The following is a 20,873-nucleotide window of genomic DNA, read 5'->3' as shown; positions in this document are numbered from 1 at the left end:
ATCTTCAAAAGTTGTTATACAGTACTTTACCAAGATCCGTAGCTTTATTTATATAAAATTTAACATGTATATTTATGGCCCGGCATTGCCCAGGGCAAAAGAAGCAAACACTCAGATCCTATTTGTTCTAGTTCAATCTTTATTTCTACTCCAGAAAGACCATATACTTCTTGTGCTTTTGAAGAGGGATTGTAAGAGGTCCTGGAACTTTCTATTTCAGCTTTCGCAGATTAACTCTCAGTATTTATGCATATTTGTTTACCGTTACCAGTGACCTCGAATGACCTTGGAGGTCAACCTTACATAGACTGTGTCTGAACTGAATGTCATGTGAGTCTCCACACCAAAAATTTTGCTGCTGGGTCCAGTTGTTTGAGCGTGTATTACAGCTGACCTCAAATGACCTCCAACTGGTGGTCTCAGATGACCTTGGAGGTCAACCTCACATAGCTTATGTCTGAACTGGAGGTTATATGAGTCTCCATGCCATAAACTGGGCTGCTGGATCCAGTCATTCAGGGGTGCCCGCAGGATTTTTTTGTAAGGGGGGACAAAATAAAAGAAATTACACATATATATCGTTCTTATGTAGCAAAATACACACACTCCAAATAGGCATAGGCATATACTTACATGAGTTACATAACTTACATCAAATGCATACAGTGACAGAATGTGTGAATCAAATCACTCAATCATCCTTGAACAAGAATTGAAGCACTATGGAATTTCAAGGGAGGGACAACTCCCCCCTCTTGCCCTCCTCCCCTGAATGCCCATGCAGTCATTTGAACTTTTTTTTTTTTATTTTTTTTTTTTATTTTTTTTTTTTTTATAAAGGCGAGGAAGAAGGAACCAAAGGCCATGAGCCCACAGTAACAGTTCCCTCCAAGAGAAAAACAAAATACAATAGAGAGCCAAATTCAAGATTCAACCTCCCCATCATGGAGACTCTTTATACACATCTCTACAAATCCACTATCGGTGACAATAGTTCTTCTGTTCAGCTGCTGTGTTTTTGAAAGTTTGAATGTATTCTTATCTTGAAATTTTACCTGAATGTTCTTGCTTTCACTACATTGGTTGTGCATTTTAGTATATGAATGTTTTTATTATTTTACTTTTTGATGACTTAAGTAGGATATCCATTTGCCTTAGAATATTTCTTAGTTATTTTCAATGCAAAGTTTGATCAAAGACATAAATATTTTTACCATAGCTAAAATAAATTATTACCTCTAGGTCTGATGATGCGATGAGATATTGCGAAACGTCACCATTAAAGATGTTCCTACAAGCCCTGGTGTTGATATTCATTATATATATATATATATATATAATATATATATATATATTGTACATGTATATATGTTGTAGCTATCATACTGTATTGGCATTATATGTCTTCTGCAGGAGTATTTGTGGTTGTTTCATTAATATGGTAGGTCTTTAGGAATGCAAGAATATTGTGTTATTCAGCGTACAGTACTGTATTACTGAAGATGATTGCAGTAATAGTGTCTTGTTCTAATTCTTGTATTGCATTGTATACAGTGTCATGCAGTGCAGATATGTCAATCAAGCTATGGGACTTCAGTTCATATGAATGTGTTAAGACCATGCATGGCCATGACCACAATGTGTCATCTGTCACCTTCATGCCCACCGGGGACTACCTCCTAAGTTCATCACGCGACAAAACCATTAAGATGTGGGAGGTGGCCACTGGGTAAGTAAGAGGGCTTGAGCAGTTGAGAGAACTTATATTTAAGTTGTTGCTTGGTGATTTGGAAGAAGAGAGGCAATTCCTTCAGTCCGATGATGTAATTTTCATTTTAAACAGTCCACCACCAGATGATTTTCTTAAGCCTGAGAAGAGTGTAGTGAAATTGTTCATGAAGACCATATTGAACCCCTCCAGTTGGAAAAACCTCGTATGCAGAGTAAAATTGAAGGTAGCAAGAATAGAATGAAATAAAATTTATATTCTTGGACTGTAGGGGTCAATATTATTATTAGATGTGTAGCACAGTACTTTGATTTTTTGCATTTTTAGTTATCATCATCATCATCATCATCATCTAATCCAGTGTTACCCTTTGAGGAGCATAGGAGGCTGTAGTTAGGCAAGTTGGTCCTGACATTTAAGACGAGATTGACCATTCTTACTTATCTTTTAGTGGCATTATGTGAGCAACAGACTCCAACTATCCCTTGGATATAAACCTGCACTGGCTCAAGCTGATTGGAGCACCTGAATTACCCACTAAGTCACCAGATGCCATAATTTGGTTATATGGTTACCACCCAGCGTGGCAAATGGTTTCTCTGTGTACAAGAAGGGCAGGCATGTGAGAGCAGCACAACAACGAGTGAGTGGATGGTGAGCATTCTGACCTACCACCTTTTAGTTTTCATTTTTACTAGAAACCCATCTTAAACTTCAGAGAGTTTTAAGTAATCAGGATGAGAAAGGCAGACCAAAAAAGACCTGGGATGGTCATACAGTGTGACCTCAGGGATAAGGGACTGAATAGGGAGGCTGCCCAAGATCGAGCAGTGTGGAGAGCTGTTATTATATGATCAAGGCCGATATTTTTATGCGTGTTGGAGCTTTTATAGATAATATACCATTATAGGTACTGTAATGATTTCTTAGTAGTAGTTGTCAGTATAAAAATTGACATACTGTGTACTAGCTACACACACTTAATAAAGTATCATTACAGGGAGTTCCGATGAATTTCATACTGAACAATCTAGCTGTCTCAGTAGGGTTGGAGGAAGGCTGTTATCAAACGTTCCATTTGTGATGTCTGGGTTTATTGCGCAGAAATTGTAATGATACATTATTGAGCGTGTGTATTACGTTTATAATGTTGCTTGAGAATTGTTGTATATCAGATACTGTGTGAAGACGTTTGTGGGCCATCGAGAGTGGGTAAGGATGGTGCGAGTTTGCAGTGATGGTTCCCTTATCGCATCGTGCTCCAATGATCAAACTGTTCGTGTCTGGCTTACTGCTACAAGAGAGTGCAAGGTCAGTACAAAACCGTATTGTTCTCTTGTTATTGCCTGCCTTTGCCAATGCGGAGTGATAATGTTTTTGCTTCTTTGTGTGTGTGTGTGTGTGTGTGTGTGTGTGTGGCCATTATATTTCATGAAGGGCTTGAACTATCAACATGAAGACTTCAGGATATCTTGGATGGGTTCAAAAATGTCACACACCCTCCATCACAGTGTGTTAGAATGTCCACTACTAAATACCTACAGAAATAATATTTGCAGTGTAACGGAACAGATAATATGGATGTTCAATAAAGATAAAATAGATGAATTATTAAGGAAGTGAAAAAAATTTAAAAACAATTTATAGTGGGTAAAAATTGCTTTTGTTTCTCCCAGGCAGTATACCTGTATTAGTAATTAGTGTATGTACAGTAGCTATAAGGTTTGCTTAACAAGTGTAAACATGCTTTTGCCACTGTGAAATTATTTAGTTGTATATGCATGGAAGCAAAGGCAAATATTTTTACATGCAGTAGTACACACATTACGGGGTATGTTTACACAAACCTACATTTGTACTCAGAAATTTTAAACAGTTATGGGTTCATGTAAATAATAATAACCTGTGTGGGGTTGTCAATACTGTGCTATAATAATGTATTTTTAATAGCCTGAGTAGGATAAAGTAAGCCTAAGCTCCTTTACTCTTGAGATTTTGTCCTTTTTAAGTAATGTACATTATATTAGTGTCAATAAATGCTTTCAAATTCATATTCAAACTGCATATTCTGGCAGTCAATTGGCATTCAGCTCCCAAATGCTTGTCTTTCATTAGTGCTGTAGTTATAATTGATATTACAGTGAAGATAGCCTAGGAAATGTAATGGTTTTCTTCAAAGCAAAAGTTGAAAGACAATGCACAAGTACAGTGGAAGCTCGATTATTCAGGCTCGGATTATCCAGCTTTCGGTATATCCTGGCCGTGACCGAACGGTTCAGTGGTACAGTAATTCATAGAATTATCTGTACAATAGCTCCGGTTTAAACAGGAAGCATCCAGTTGCTAGGGAGAGAGGCATGGATAAACCAGAGAGAGTCTGCTCACCCTGCCCCCACCCACACCACCTGCTCACAACTTGATCACAAGGGTGGTAGGGTGGAGTTTGGTGAGGCAACTGATACTCCTGACCTAGCCTGACCTTTCTTAACTACTTAATAATTTAACCTAATTTAACCTAACCTGGGCTCCAGTTGGGAAATTGGGAAACTAAATCCACTTTTGTGTACGATGAGTTTCTTCCATTATGCCCAAAGCAGTCGTAGGTACGGCTTAAAGAATGTGATAAAAGAGAAAATCTTTCAGCAAGAGAAGGTAATTTACTACCCTCAACATGAGAAACACAGAAAACAAATTGGAGGAATATGAAGCGAATTTGTGAAGTCTTTAGGCTGTATGCTTAGACGAAAAGTAATGGGTTTCCTAGTTTTAGGGAACAAAATGAAACAAGAATGTCTGCTAATCAGAAAAAAAAAAAAATGTGTTCTCGTAAGTTAGCATTCAGTTCTGCATTCTTCGTTAGATATCACGCTTCCCAACACATTTCGGACTGACAGAGCATAGTTATTTCTTCTTCTTACATTTACTGTTCATTCTTTTGTTCATTCTTAAGTGTACTGTATGTGTGAAAGAGAGTATTAGTACAAACAATAATGCATTCCATTAACCCCATCATAGTTGTCAGCCTCGAACAATGCTTTACTGTACTGGTGTCAGGGATGTTGGGTTAGGGAGAGCTATAAAAAACTGCGAACAATTATGGGCAGGGAACGAAGGTCACTGGTATGTTTTCACGACCCTCCTCTACCATCTCAAACAGTCAGGCGGCCTGCCACTTCGTCTCAGATGTTTTCACCGATATGTTTAAATGCTAATGTAACATGCATTCTAATTATGAGTAAGTTTCTTCCATTATGCCAGAAACAATCGTAGGTAAGGCTTAAGGAACGTTATGATAATAAGAGAGGAAATCTTCCAGCCAAACGTAATTTACCACCCACAAAATAGGCAGAAAAATACAGAAAACAAACTAGAGCAATATGAATTGAATTGGTAAGGTTATTAGGCTGTATGCTTGGACGAAAATTTATGAGTTTCACAATTATAGGGGGCGAAATGGAACAATTGAGGCGTCTAGAGCCAAAGGGGCATCCCCACCAATATACTGGTTTTGAGTTAGGTAGGGGAGACAACAGGCTTAACCCTCTTCTCAGTGACAGCACTGGTTGCCATACAAGATTCGGCCTTCTGGACAGTGGTAGAGGGGCTCAAAGTCACGTGGGTTTGTCCATGCTGCCGGGCGAACAAATCAGAGCAGGCAGGCATCTAAGCCACACAGCCCAAACCAATCAGCATTCTCACTCTCTGCCACTCCCCCAGAGCAGCCAATCAGCAAGCGTGTGGCCCGCCCGGTGTGCCGGTTAGGCTTCCCTCCCGTATTAACTGAGGTGTATAATTATTACGTATTGGATTTTTACCCCATTTATCGTAGATTATTGGTGACAAGATGAGCTGTTGTTATTGGGGTTGAAGGGGGGGTGACAAGATGAGTTCATCACATAGTTACAATGAGGAGGTGGTGCCTATAACCTCTCGTAAGTGTCAGAAGTGTGTGGAGAAGTGGAAAAAGGTAGAAAGGAAGAGGAAAAGAGAGTGGTGAGGGGAGACAGCGGTAGGGGGCGTGGCACCGAGGAGGCAGAGTTGGATGTCGATCTCCTAGATGACGACCCCACCATTTAACCCCCCACTACCCCTTCTCAATTTACTTATGCATTACACTACTTTTTTTTTTTTAGTGTTATTATTTCAATTTATTATGGTAGAGGAAAAATAATAACTGCATTGATTTGAGATTTAGTTGTCAAAAACGTGAAAATACAGTAATAATTATTCGTTTATTAATATTAAGTGAACTGGAATCTTCAGTTAATAAAGTTTTGTACATTAATACATTCGTTGATGTTTTTTCTGCTATGTTTTTAAATCCCTACAATATGTTATTATGCCCATTTATAAATTGGGGGTTTGGTTTACTGCCTATTTTGTGGTTACGGTTATTACTGTTTTGTTTTTTTGGCTGTACATGTAGAGCATAGGCGCTGATGATCATTTTGATGTATAAAAGGTCTGTTTATTGCCTTCTGGTTATGATGTTGCCATAAACACAACTTTAAAGCGTCATAACTCAAAAGTACATTTTGGCGCCGATGCCCCTTTGGTTCTAGACGCCTCAATTATGTTCACTAATAAGAAAAAATACTTTCATCTCACATGTTCTCGTAAGGTGGCTTTCAGTTCTGCATTCTTTGTTCGGTGTCACTTCCTAACACATTTCGGACCGACAGAACATACAGTTATTTTTGCTCCTTACAGTTAAGTGTACATTTATTGCACATTCTTTTGTTTGTTTGTGTATTTGTGAAAGAGAGAGTATTGATACAAACAATAATGTATTCCATTAACCCCTTCATGGCTGCCAGCCTTGAACAATGCTTTACTGTACCAGTGTCAGTAACGTTGAGTTAGGGAGAGCCATAAAAACTGCGAACAATTATGGGAAGGGAACGAAGGTCACTGGTATGTTTACACGACCCTACTCTACCATCCCAAACAGCTAGACGGTCCTTTCATCCCAGATGTTTTCGCCAATATGTTTCAATGCTAAAGTAACATGCACCCTAACTTTATGCTTAAATGCTAATGTAACATGCCCCCAAATTTTATTAATTCTTTCATGAATCATAGCAGATCACAAGATGGGTTTAGGGAGGAGGGGAAAAAAACCAGGTGTACCAGACAAGTCTTTTCACATCTGTAAGAAAAAGAAACTGACTTTATAACTTTGAAAAAATGGTTTCAAGGTCTGCCACTGAAGCACACAAATTTCTTAACTCACTAACATTGAGGATTTGAGAGGGGTAAACATACGCTTTGCTGTAAGCAGTAAATGCACCTTAAGTTCATCCTGAGAGTCTATTATATTTTTCTGATTATTTCTGGGTTGGTAAATAAACATGTCTTGTTAAATCTGTTTCCCCGCTGTTTTTAGCTGTTCTGGTGTGACGACTCTTTGTTTGATTTGTTAACGTAATGGCAGAAGACACTGTTCTAATCTAAGTAAGTGTTTACCTAAACCTGGCCTAACCTAGCTTAACTGCACCTAATAATTTAACCTAACCTAATCTTCAGTTGAGAAGTTGGGAAACGAAGTCCACATTTGAGTACGATGAGTTTCGTCCATTGTGCTGGAAACAATCGTAGGTACAGCTTTAGAACGTGACGATAATAACAGGGAGGAAATCTTTCAGTAAGAAAACGTGATTTACTGAACTGAATATAGTCTGAAAAATACTGAAACAAGCTGGAGGAATATACATTGAACTGGAAAGGTCTTTCTGGTACTTAAAGTGTACATTTACCGGTAAATAAATCTGTCTAACAGTACAGTACTTGTGTTTTGTTTCCACCAGATTAATCGTGCTTTCGGACTAATCGGTCACCCCTTAACACCATATAGCCCAGATAATCGGGTTATCTCTGTATTTTCTGAATTAAGTTCTGACTCTACACTCTCGACAATGCATTGAAACCTTTCCTTTTCACTTCAGTGACCAAGTATGACCCTGTGATAATTTTTGCTTCATTCCAGCAACTGTTATAATTGATGAGTACTGTTATACCTGTGGTGTTTATCAGCTGAATAGTAGTAGTATATTCAGATGTTACCATATTCTCTTTTCAAGGTTGTTATTTATTTGATTAGTAGTTTCTACTGATTGTTAGAATGTTTATTTTTTTCCCCCTCATCTTGGTGAATGCAATAAATTGTTTACTTTATCTTTAGTTTTTATGGGGACATGACTAAAGTTCAGATTAACCTCTGCCAATTTGATTCCTTGTAAGGTAGTTCACATCTCCTCCAAGTCATTGAACAATGTATACTGTACCTCCTATGAGGCTTGCAACATGGCTCATGCAGACCTTCATTGTGCTTGCGGTGCAGCAGGGGTTAACGGAATAGAGCATTAGTTCTCAGTACAGTAGTGTCATCTCTGTAATTGTGTTATTAAGCATGTATATTTAACTTAAAATGAAATTTTGAAATTCATCCTTCGATGAAACTTGTATTATAGAAACTCGTACACAGCTACTCTGACTTATTCATACTGGTTTGTTTACATCGACCAACCCCAGCTGGTTTCTTGCCACACATATGAATGCATACTATGGTTGTTGCAGCAGCTGCAGTGCAGTAGATTACATTGCTTTATTTAAGTACAGCAATGTTATTAATGTTATGTATTTTCTTTTCTCCCACTAGGCTGAACTGCGAGAACATGACCATGTGGTGGAGTGTGTAGCATGGTGTGAAGGCACCGCCTGTGCCACAGTTAATGAGGCTCTGGCCACAGACAACCGTAAGCCAACCTATCAGGGGCCTTTCCTTATCTCAGGCTCAAGGGATAAAACCATCAAGGTGAGATGATTAGCAAGTAAGTGCTGTTAGTGCTAGTTCAGTAACTTTGTTGATTATAGATAATGTTAAATAAAGGTCATAAGTATGTGGGTTTTATATTTATCACTTTACTGTACTGAGCATTGAACACTTTAATCTCTCCCCCCCCCTTCCCCCCACATTGTCAGTTTTGTTATATGTGTAGTATCATGTCACCCACCCACCCCCTTTTTATTAACTTAGCTTTCATTTCTTTCTTTTAACTGAATATTGTAGTGGACAAAACTTGCAGATGTAGATTTTGCCTATTTCTCACAGCCATCATGCTCTCCTGGTACAACTTCGCTCTTCAAGGATTTCCTGGCATCTTTCTCCAAAACAGTTCATTGTAGTTTTTCCTCTACATTTTATCATTTTTGTATATTGCTTTTACTTTGTGTATGGCTCACTTTAGGTAGGTGTATGTGAAGCTACCTCCCTTTCCTTGGGGGAAGCGGCCTAGGTATATAGATATAGATAGTATGTGAAGCTTCAGAATGTGATGAAAGTTTTTTGGGCTGTGTAATGGACCCAGGATTCTGTGGGCTTGAATGATGTGTGAATGGAAGCGTGGCCCATTGAATTGGGCGAACTTAGGCTGTCTGGACATTGCTACTGTTTACTTCGCCCAAGGGTGGGAAAGGAGGTCCAGATGATAATGATGGTCTATTCATGTTACCTGAGGATACTACTACAGCCATCCAGGCTCATTGGCACAGTTTGCATAATTGTTCAGTGCACCCTCTCCACTTTGTATTACAGTTTTATCATATACCTTATCAGCTTCTTTTATTTATTTATTTTTATCTCCCTCACTTTTGCTGTTGATGCAACAAGGGTGTTGGTGTGTTTTATTTCTCACAGGTATGGGATGTTGGTGTCGGCCTGTGCCTCTTCACATTGGTGGGTCACGACAACTGGGTTCGTGGATTGCTTGTTCACCCAGGTGGCAAGTACCTTCTCTCGGCATCTGATGATAAGACTGTTCGTGTCTGGGACATCAAGAATAAGCGCTGCCAGAAAACACTCGACGCACACAGTCACTTCTGCACTTCATTAGGTTAGTCATATTCTGCTTTTCTGTATTGAGGAGTCCTGTTGTCTGAATGGATGAGATTCCTGCACTACATGAGGTGCTACCCAAAAGTTCCAGTAATTTGAATACTTTAGGAAAACAAGTTACCTCACCTCCTAGTTCTCACTGTCACCTTCGAAATAGTCCCCTTGGGCATGTATACAGTGGTCCCAGCGTTTTTTCCCCAAGTTCATGCATCCCTGGAAGGCTTCAGGCATGATGGTCTTGAGCACCTCCTGCTATTCTGTCTGGATCTCCTCAATTGAGTGAAATCGACGCCCTTTCAGTTGTAATTTCAGCTTGGGAAACAGCTAAAAGTCTCAGGGGGCAAGGTCAGGCGATAGGGGTGGGTGGGGAATGACAACCATGTTAGTGGAAGCCAGGAACTGCCGGACAACAATTGATGTGTGGGCGGGGTCATTTTCATGATGCAGGACCCAGTCCTTGTTCTTCCACTGTTCTGGATGTCCTCCCTCAGATGCTGCAAAACGTCATAGTAAAACTTTCTGCTGACAGATTGACCAGGTGGGACGAGTTCCTTGTGAACAATACCTTCGATATCAGAGAAAACGATCAACATCGACTTGACATTGCTGTGAACTTGACGTGCTTTTTTCAGCCTCGGTGAATTGGGAGACTTCCATTGCGATGACTGCTGCTTTGTCTTCGGGTCATAACCATCAACCCATGATTCATCACCAGTTATGACCTTGGAGGTGAAGGTGGCATCATCTCTGATGTGATTCTTGAGCTCCCTGCAAACTGCAACGTGATATTCCTTCTGCTTGACACTCACCAGTCTTGGCACAAATTTTGCAGTGATGCCTCCCATGCCCAATATGTCCGACAAAATGTGTTGCACACTCCCGTACGACAGTCCAGTGATATCACAAACATCATAGATAGTTTGTCTATGATCTGCTAGGATTACCTGACAGACATTTCCGATGTTTTCTGGTGTTGCCATTGATGGTCATTCAGAACGGTCATTGTCTTTGATAGACATTCGTCCTTCCTTGAACCGCTTGTACCAGAAAAATGTTCTGCTTTGGGACATGGCTTTGTCACCAAAGGCTTGCTGAAGCAACCGGTGAGTTTCTACAGCCGTCTTGTTGATCTTGAAGCAGAGCTTGATGCAGGTTCTTTGTTCCATGAGATCCGCCATTGCAAAACCGCCAAACCACCTACACATCATGTTACAATTGTAAGCCTAGCTCAACAACATGTTCACTCAGACACGGCCAGGGCCACACTCATGAACAAGGGGTGCTGCTGACTTCTCCTAGAGGCAAAAGGCTAAACTGCAAACAGTTGGCTCCATCTGTTCAAATTACTGGAACTTTTGGGTAGCATATATATATATATATATATATGTACACACACACACACACACACACACACACACACACACATCCATCCATCCATCCATCCATCCATCCATCATCCAGTCCTACGTTGCCCCATGAGAAGTGTAGGAGCCCAGGGCTAAGCAAGTTAGTCCTGACATTTAATATGAGAGTGAACAATATATATATATATATATATATATATATATATACTGTATATATATAATAGCTACTTGGGTGAGCTGATTTTAATGGGAGGGATAGTTGAGGAGCTAGCACAGATATGAGTTAAAAGTGGTTGTAAGAAGTTTAGAGCTGTTGTCTCTATTGATAGCAAAGGGATCCTCACTTGTTAACAATGTGTATATATATATATATATATATATATATATATGTATACAGTAGAACCCCGGAATTCGTACACAATTCGTTCCTGGAGGCTGTACGAGTTTCAAATTGTTTGAAAACCAAATCTTTTTTTCCGTAAGAAGCAATGTAATTTGCATTAATCTGTTCTTTAGTATGGATGAAATAGTAGATTTCGCCATACTATAATGAATGGCAAGATCGGAGACGGGTTCCACTTTCAAACTTCGCAATGAGTTCTTTTTTCAGCTCAATTGTTGTTCTCACTGCTTTACTTTTAGCTCCAGCTGACTCACTAATCTTCTTAGGGCCCATGATTATGTACAGTTTTTTATCGAAAATATGTAATTCATCACAAAGTTTAATCGAGCCTGTATGACCAATGCATAGCTGGTGGAAGACAAAGTCAGATTGGCGACCATGTGGCACCAACGACGCCGCATCTCTTAGTGCGAATAACAGGTCACTGTACGAAAACTGGAGCGATTTTTGGGTGAAAAAGATGTATGAAAACCGAGTTGTACGAGTAGAGAGGCGTACAAATTCCAGGGTTCTACTAGGTATATATATGTATATATATATATATATATATATATATAAACAGTAATCCCTCTACTATCCAACGTAATAGAGCCAAAGGCATGTCCAGAAAGTGGTCCTCTCTGGATAGTGGGCCCCAGCCTCCTGGACTTGTACATATGGACCCTAACCTAGCCTGACTCAGAAAAACACCTATACAACTCCCTACTGGACATGCATAGCACCTATTTAAGACCCAATTCACACCAATAAGGGATATAGAAGACTGAAATAAATGCAAAGGAACCAGAGAATGAGGTTTTAGAGGTGAGTATATACAATATTAAATATTCTGGGTACTTACAACAAGTCTCTGGCTCCTGGATTGGTACTAATGGACCCTAACCTAACCTAACTCAGAAAAACACCTCCGTACTGGACATGCATAGCACCTAAGACCCTATTCACACCAATAAGGGACGTAAAAGAGTGAAATGAGGTTTTAGAGGTAAGTGTGGAAAATACAGTACAATATGAAACATTCTGGATACTTACAACAAGTCCCTGGCTATTTCAATGAATAACCTGCCTCCTTTCAGACTCTGACAGTAAAAAGGAGTACCTGAAGCACTAGCAGTACACTGTACATGAAGTCTTGCACTGAACTTAGTTATTTGCACTCATGATTCCATTTTCTTAACACTGCGCACTCTAGTCTTACTTGCACTCCATTGCACCTTAATGAAATCAGTGTTGCACTCAGCACTTAATGCTTTGCACTCCTAATTCCATTTTCTTAACACTACACATTTTAGTCTAATTTGCACTCCATTGTACGTTAATAAAATCAACATTGCACGCTACACTTAAGTCTTTGCACTCAAAATTCTGATTTCTTATCTGCGCACTGTTTTTTTCACTGCACAACACTGTAAATTCCCGTGTGGTCTAGTGACGAGTTCTTTGCTGTTTATTCACTGTCAGAGTCTGAGAGTAACTGATGCAGGTGGCTTAGGGGTGCGTTGTTGGGACTTGGTGATGGACTGCCCACTGCAGACAACTCTGAAGAGAGGCGCAAACTCACATCCAATGGTGACTCCACCGTGGCTCGGAGGATGAGGGCCTGTCTTGGGGTGGCAAGGGTGTGGAGCCAGGGCTGGGCACAACGGGGATCATGGGTCTGAAAAAGTTGTCAGTGATTGACTGACGCAAGGAATGACGATTTTGGAGTGTTTTCATTTACATTAGTCATCATTATCATCTAATCTTAACCTTGGTGTTAGGAAAAATACAGATATGTGGAAGATTGTAAAGGCTGTACCATAATATATCCATTAATATATGGCATAAGCATACTCCATTTTAAAAGATGCAATTATACATTTGTCAAAAATTACTACTCTCCCCCCCCCCCCCCACTCCCTACGTGGGTGGTGGCCATGGTAGATGAGTATCTAGGCTGCTCTGTCTGTAAGTGAGTAATATTAACCATGCCTTGAAAAAAATTTCTTCCACAGATATGCACAGGAATGCACCATATGTGATCACAGGCAGCGTGGACCAGACCATCAAGGTGTGGGAGTGTCGTTAAGATGGGGGTGTGCACGAACTAACCTCTCTCCCCCCACCCCACCCTCTCTGTCAGTCACCCCTTCCTCCCTACTGCATGCTGCTGCCATCGCTGCCACCGTCACCTGCTCTGCCCCTTCATGGTGCCCCACCCCCACCTCGGCAATGGGGTGTGTCTGATCCCCCTAGGCCACCTCCCACACAACATGGGGTGAGATGTTACTCTCTCATGTTGGTAAGTGGCCAGTGTGCAGTAAGAGGCAAGTGGGAGGAGAGACCACCCCTTTCCGGTAATTTATTATTTTAATTTATTCCATATACCATGTGTCATGCGAGCGCCACCCCTCTAGGAAGTAAACTTGGGCATGGAATGAGAGGGAAATCCCAGGTGTCCAGGGTGGGTGTAGAAGAACTGTGTATAGCCGCTTTCGTATTGCCTCATTATCTTGCACGCACGTTAGGGCTGAGGTGGCCACATGGCCTACTGCCCCTGTTGGTAGTCTGTGTTTTTTACACCAAAGATGTGAAGAGGAATGTTTCTTGAAAAGTTATGGCTTGTCAGGAAAGAGAGAGAGCATAAAACTCATTTGTTTTTATGTTTGGCCTGTGGTTCTTCACTCCCAGGTGTTCAAAGCAAAACTTGGTTGAGCTGAAATTATTACCTGGTATTGTATATATTAGGAAAGGTAGTTTACCTTTGCAAGAGCTACAATTTTAGGGAATATATATACTGTATAGGGAGAGAGCAAGAGAGTGCTAGGCAATGAGCAGCATAGTGCATACTTTACTGTATGGTACTGGGTGTGACCATAGCAGGTAGCACATAATATGCAACATGATACTGGGATGAAGTAATAATCATGTATGACTAGCAGGAAAACTCATAGTTCAGGAGGAAGAGTAGATGGTGCAGATTATTTTTGTGGGTGGTGCAGGCCAGGCAGTGCGGTGCTATGTCCCTTTCCCCTTCCCCTGCCACTGTCCCACCCCACTTAAACCCAGCCTCGTGGACATATTGCCCAGGGCTTTGTGGCCAGGATGTTGAGGTGTGAGGTGCGGCCAGGCCAGACAAGGTGGCTTCTGCTACTATGGTTGTGTCTCTGTCCAGCTGCCCCCAACCCACACTTTACCCTCTACCCATTAAGTTTCTGCTTATTTATTTATTCATGTTTTTGTTTAATCGGTTATCCTGCCATATCTCCCATCACCAATTCTGCATTTTCATGACAGATTTTGGCAGTAAAATAAATCAACCAGAGGCACAAAATGTGCCTTTTCAGTACTAACAAGCTGTGATTACCTTATATAGTCTACATTTACAGAGCTTTAGTATATTTTTTGTATTTTTGTACTATTTAACAGATGCAAGTGGATTTATTGCCACTCTTGGTAACCAGTTATCCACTTTTTTTTTTATTTTTATTCTGTTGATAAATGAGAAGCCGGAACTGGTAGCTGGTAGCTTGATAGCATCTTAAAATTGGTGTAAGGCAGCCACAGTGACAGCCAGTACAGGGCAACACCACACAGCCGGCTGGGGTGGTGGGTCAGTCGGATTTAGTTTTAACCTCCTTCAGCCAGAGGACATTTTTTACTTAATCTTGCATCTGCAAAGCAACTTTATTCAGTTTAAGATAATGTTACAGTAGTGAAGTAATTAATAATGTCTGTTTTTGAACTCCGTCAGTTCAAAAGTCTCTCCTAAGCTGAATAAAATTGTCAGGAAATAGTAAGAACAAAGAAAAAATACACCATCATATTGAAGAGGTTAAAACCATTAGAAAAAAATACAGGACAGTTTTTCATTTTGGGTGTAGTTCCTTCCACTTCCTAAGATTTGTTTGTGGCAGATTGAGCTGGAGTGGAATTCACTGTAACTATAATTTGCTGTAGCATTAACCTTTTCAGTCTCGTGATGTATTTTTTGTTTTATTCTTGCCATCCCCAAACAGTTTTAGCCACCTTAGGAAAGACTTTTCATGTTGTATGGATTAAAGGATAGCCTTTGTTAACCCATTCAGTACAAGAGGTTCTTCATACATTTAATAAAGTAAAATGCAAGAATAGAGCAGGAAAACATCATGCAGTTGACATAGTTAAAGCATTCAGCCATATGACAGTGTAAGTTGGGATCTGGACCCAAAATGATTTTTGTAGTTATTCAGTTTGATATTATGGAGTCTCCAGGGCTAGTTGCTGTGACACCTCTGGACGTATGCCATCTTGATGCCATGCCTGCCCATGTTTACACCACACCACGTCTCGCATAGTACACTAGACCCTCACATTCTTGGTTAGTTTCAGATTGTTAGTATACAGCAGGTTCTAGTTATATGCCACTTTCTATGTTCATTTTCACTCTCAATTGCTTGGTAAATTATTGAAATATTTCCACTTAAGGTTTCATGTATAGTACACGTATAAACTTAATTTATCACTTTTAAATTGCAACACCAGAATGATGGAAATAGTTGATCCTTTGGAACATATCCTTGGCATATAACAAAGACCACCTGTATACATGTGTGTGTGTGTGTGTATGTATGCTTATGTGTTTACTATCCATATGATGTTTGATGCATACATATGGATATTTACACGTATTCCGTTCTGTGAAATTTAAGCTCACTGTATACTTACGCATACAATACACATTTCATTTACAACATTATGGCCATATTATTAATACCGAGAGGGAGACGTTTGTGCAAGCCCTCCATGTGTGATTGCCATTTATGGAACAACCATGACCAGTGGGATGATGTGTTAGAGTGCATCCAATTGTGAGGTAGAAAGAGGAGGTGTGTTTTGCCTAAATCGTTGTTTTCACGAATGACAGTCAGAAATTGTGGGGTTGCCTTCCTCTTTGTGATATCAGTTTTAATAATAGGGACCTTACTGCTAGATCTGAGGCATAAGTGACGGCATAAACAGTTAGTGGCAGCCCAGGCAAGTGTCATACATGTCCTGCTTTAGTCACCAGATGCCCGCTGAGTATCTTGTGTCATGTGACTCCGCTCCTCTCACTAGCGCATAGCCAAATAGATTGTAAGTGCATTTTTGGTGCCGATGGTATCATACTTTTTTTTAAATATGTTTATTATAGTTATTTATTTCTCATGTTTGTGTGAAGGTTTTGCTCTATTCTTCAACAAGACAATAGGGTAAAAGTATGATAAAATGCTGCCGTAGAATTGTGATTTCTTAGGGGGGCAAAGGATAGCCAATTGCTTTTTGTTTCTCCTAACCCTCAAGTACTTAGTGATCTAAGCAAGCAAGCTGTAGGAACAGGCCTGTCCCCACGGTTTAACAGGAAACAATAACGAGGAAGGGGGCAACTTAAAGAAGAGGTAAAGACTCATTTGCTCCCAGTAACACCCTTCCACCCCATTCTTCCTCTTCTTATGCTCCCCCAGACTTTGTAATTGCTGGACCCCTCTCATCCCCCTCCCATTCTGGCCAGGCAAGACTTTATATCACAGTGTCAAGCAACATTGTCTTTCATGAACCAGGCTCCCTCACTCAGCATAGTCTACCTGCAGCTTTGTTTGAATTTTCTCAACTCACATTCCATAGCTTATTGTTGGTGGGCATCTATGTAGGTGTTCATAAATAAGGTAGTTATAATATATTTTAAATGAAGCATAATAGGATGATAATTTACTTTTATTAGTAGTAGTATATATTTTTCAGTATGATCTGGCATAGCCATAGAAATTTCCATGTCTGTTCCTGAAAGGTAATGTTTGCTGACAGCTAAATGAATATATGAATATATATAATATATATATACAGTATATGAACTAACCCATTCTTTGTCACGATATAGTCACATACACACTAATAATGTCGATGTTCAGGTTATCTTTGCATATACAAAATCATTACATTTTATTTGTTTCTGTAGTAGATTGTGCTGGTTAAATTTGTAAGGTAGTGATACGAACACGTACATCGTGCCTAAATAAAATTTTCATTGTTACTTGTAAGTCATTGCTTTACCGACTGTGTCTTCAGCATTAAATAAAATTGAAGATTTCATCATTAACTTAGAAAGGCTGTTGTTAATTATTTCCTTATCTCCTGGCACAGTCATTCTTACAATCAAGCAGTAAGATCCAGGATTCACCACTGACGAAAAACAGAGCAGACACATTACATTACCTCTCGTCACTGCTCCTCCAGCCAACTATCACCAGTCCTTTGACTCTGCTAGGCATTGCAACCATCATAAGTTTTTTCCTTTGATCTTCCACTAATAACTTTACCTGTAAACACAGCATAACTCAAGGCTCTGTCAGATCTTAGCAAGCAAAACCCTTCAAAAAATATCTGGATCTTAGCTGACGTTATCAGTGTTTTTCTTTCGAGGGGTGTGTAGAAGCTGTTTTATAAATTAGAGTGGAGTAGTGTAGAGTGATGCTGGTAAAATATCTTGTAATTTCTGGCAGAACTGAATGTCCAGTACTGGATATTTATGATTGTCACACAGTAATCACCAGCTTTTTTCCAAAATAGCAGCTGAAACGCTTGTCTATGCACTGTCCCCACAAGAGGAGTTTGCCAGCCTTTCCTCCAAGCGATTTCAGTCATAGATGCTCTTTGGTTCACTTGCATTCACTAGCCGTTCAGGACCTCTGCTCTTGAATAGTTAGAGAGAAGTCTCACCCTGAATGTGTTCTATAAAGACACTTAGCTATGGGAGACTTTGTACACAGGTCCATTTGTAGCTTTGAATGTTGTATGCACGGCTCTCAGTCTCCTTGCTGCAAAAATCAATAGTTACTGTAATGTAAGTTTTTATGTACCTAATATAGTTTCTAGTGTTGCCAGTGTTTTATTGAAGTATAATGCCAAAGTTTTCGTATGCAGAGTGCACCTACAGTAGTCGGTTCTATCTCCCATTGCTTTAAGTCTGTACTTGATAAGTTGTACTATGACAAGTGAACTTGAGTTTTTCCATATCATGCTTTGAATATGACTTTCAGGTTTATTTTGGAGCCTTGGCACAATAATTCTGTAGGAATGTCTTTTACATGAAGTTTATTCATGGTAATAGTTTGGATGAAGTTGATTCATGGTAATAGATTGGTTGTGGGTTCCTTGTGCTAGAATTTATGATATATATGACTGCATCACACTAGTTACTCCCTCCCCCTCCCCATCTTCACCTGCATATCTTTAGTATCTGCTTACATTGATATTTTCTTAGTGTATCTGGTATGACTTAAATGTTTTGGACAACAGTAGCCTAGCTTTGGACCCTCCATGCCCCAGAGGGGGTAAAACGGGATTGGCTGTTACCGTCTTTTCATGGTAGAGGAGAGGCAACTACATGCATGAATATTTTTAGTTGTCAGTTTCTCAGCCTACATGAGCTTTGTACCCAAGTAAGTATTGCAGGTATAGTAATATTCTGATGTGTAACAAAAAGAGCATGCACACTTATGTTTTTTTAAATTTAAGGGAAGCTGTAAGAGATATTAATGGAAAACAGCATGGCATGACAATTTGATGAATAGACTAAGCATGTATGATATTTTATGTGACCATTTGGTGAATATTCATGCCTGAAGGTTATTCTGTGCGAGTAAACTTTGTTATTTACCATCGAGGCAGCTATATGAAAAGTTGAAGAATTGGAGATTTTACAAGTTTTTCATATTTTTCTTTGTTCTGTGGTGAAAGAAAAGTTAAATACGTCTAATTAGATAACCGCTTTGTTATTGCTGTCCACTCTGTACATATGACTGTTTATCTTCCTCTGTACATTTATTCTGTAAACGATAAGTAACAAGTGAATAAATCAATGTACACCATATTTTTATTACTTTCCATTTTATTTTTAGTTACGCACATTTAGATAACTCTTTATTCAGTATGATTTGTTTTTTAAAGTACAGCATAGGACTTTTATTAATTCAACTGAGTAACGAGTAGAATTATTGCACAGTACTATACCCAGTTCTACAGATGCCAAAGTGGAAGATGTGATAAGAACACTATTGGAGATGGGTGTGAATTGGAGAACAGGCAGCATGATGGCAAAGGACAGTGGCATGGGGGCAATTTGATTGTGGCCGACCCATCCAGGATTAAGGTGTTTGGGTGTAGATAGGTAGGTACCGCACTTTCCTTCATAGGGATCGCCCAGGAATTTGCTGGAAACCCTAATAGAAGTCACCTAAAAACCATCTTAGAAAGCAAATTTATTCTTGAAAACATCCAGAGGGTTCTTTGTCAATAGTTTAGGTTAGCCAAGCATTGATAATGTGGAAAAGAAGTGTTATAAGAAAGTTTGGTACATTCGAAATTTGCAGGGTGGCTCAGTGATGGGGCATCAAGCTCGTAATCGGGGGATTGTGAGTTCGAGCCTCGCCCGGGACTGCCGTGCCGGGAGTGGTAGCGCGCTCCTGTAACCCAGCAGGGCTATGTGATCCAATACAGGGTCTAGCTCGGGGGGAAAGCCATTTTTTGTTTTTAATTTGCCAGTTTGTTCATGTTATTAGTATATATTGTTTCACAGGTCTGCAAGAAAATCTATTCGGTATTTCGGAATGAAAACCAGCCAATCGTACTTAATGGGTCACTGCGCATGTCCTTGACCTATTTTGAAACACTATCGAAAGATGATCATCCACCTTCTGGATACATAGAGATACCTCCTTGCCACTGCAAGCACGTGAGAAGCCATTCAAGTATGGAATTGCTGTCAAGTATCAGTAGGTAGTTTATCACATATATTATAGCTGCGTGACTATTTTAATTTTACGAACCACTACCGTGGTTCATGATACATGGATTTTTAAAATAAGGAAGCAGACTAGGTTAACAGAAAATTAGTAATTTAAAAATGGGGATGAGGGATTGCTAAAGAAAGTAGACAGACAAGGAAGGATTGCTGGAGAACATGCAAAACCAGCAAGGATTCAAGGAACGTTGACAAGGGAAACTCGCAAATTCCTGTTTTGACTCTTTACAAACTGTTAATACCAAAGTCAAAAGGCGCACGAGGAGGACAAAGCGCAACCCACAAGGTGAACAAGAATGGCTACGGATCCCTGCCTTACGGTCGAAATCCTCCAGGCCACCCAGATTAGTCGGAAACCCTTGGCCATGCACGGCAATCCGCCCCCTCACCGAATGGTCAAAGTCACATCGTCCTCTGAATTACTTGGCCACTCTTTAGGCCTATGATGTATGGGGACCCAGCGTTTCTGCCACATTATGGAATGTGCCTGGGCGAGAGAAAAGGACCCTTGCGCTCGTAGGTCAGTGTGCATCGTTTTGCTTGCATGCTCATATCCAAGCCTGGGTAGAGACATGGCAATACCGTACACTCCCCAGCTGTATAACAGCTCAGGTCTCGCCCTTGTTTCTCCGCGTGTGGACGTGCCTGGCTGAAGTTGCACAATGGCAGCTTCCATTGTTGCGCTT

The 20,873-nt window shown here is 40.1% G+C and overlaps 1 protein-coding gene across 1 annotated transcript in view; it reads left to right on the top strand.

Annotated features, from left to right (window-relative positions):
- The window catches only part of Lis-1 (LisH and WD40 domain-containing Lis-1), a 75,382-nt gene extending 56,127 nt beyond the window's left edge, over positions 1-19,255 (top strand). Inside the window, exons 6-10 of the mRNA XM_080282055.1 lie at positions 1,555-1,729; positions 2,905-3,040; positions 8,388-8,543; positions 9,426-9,621; positions 13,385-19,255. Coding sequence (XP_080138181.1) covers positions 1,555-1,729; positions 2,905-3,040; positions 8,388-8,543; positions 9,426-9,621; positions 13,385-13,458 — 737 coding nt within the window. The 3' untranslated portion in view covers positions 13,459-19,255. The remainder of the gene's footprint in view (positions 1-1,554; positions 1,730-2,904; positions 3,041-8,387; positions 8,544-9,425; positions 9,622-13,384) is intronic.
- Positions 19,256-20,873: the final 1,618 nt, after the last annotated feature.

Source organism: Coenobita brevimanus, chromosome 92 (genome assembly GCF_032717465.1).
Source record: "Coenobita brevimanus isolate Jiangsu-jjx chromosome 92, ASM3271746v2, whole genome shotgun sequence".
NCBI classification, from domain to species: domain Eukaryota; kingdom Metazoa; phylum Arthropoda; class Malacostraca; order Decapoda; family Coenobitidae; genus Coenobita; species Coenobita brevimanus.
Note: the sequence above shows the minus strand (reverse complement) of the source record. Positions and strands in the feature narration are given on the sequence as shown.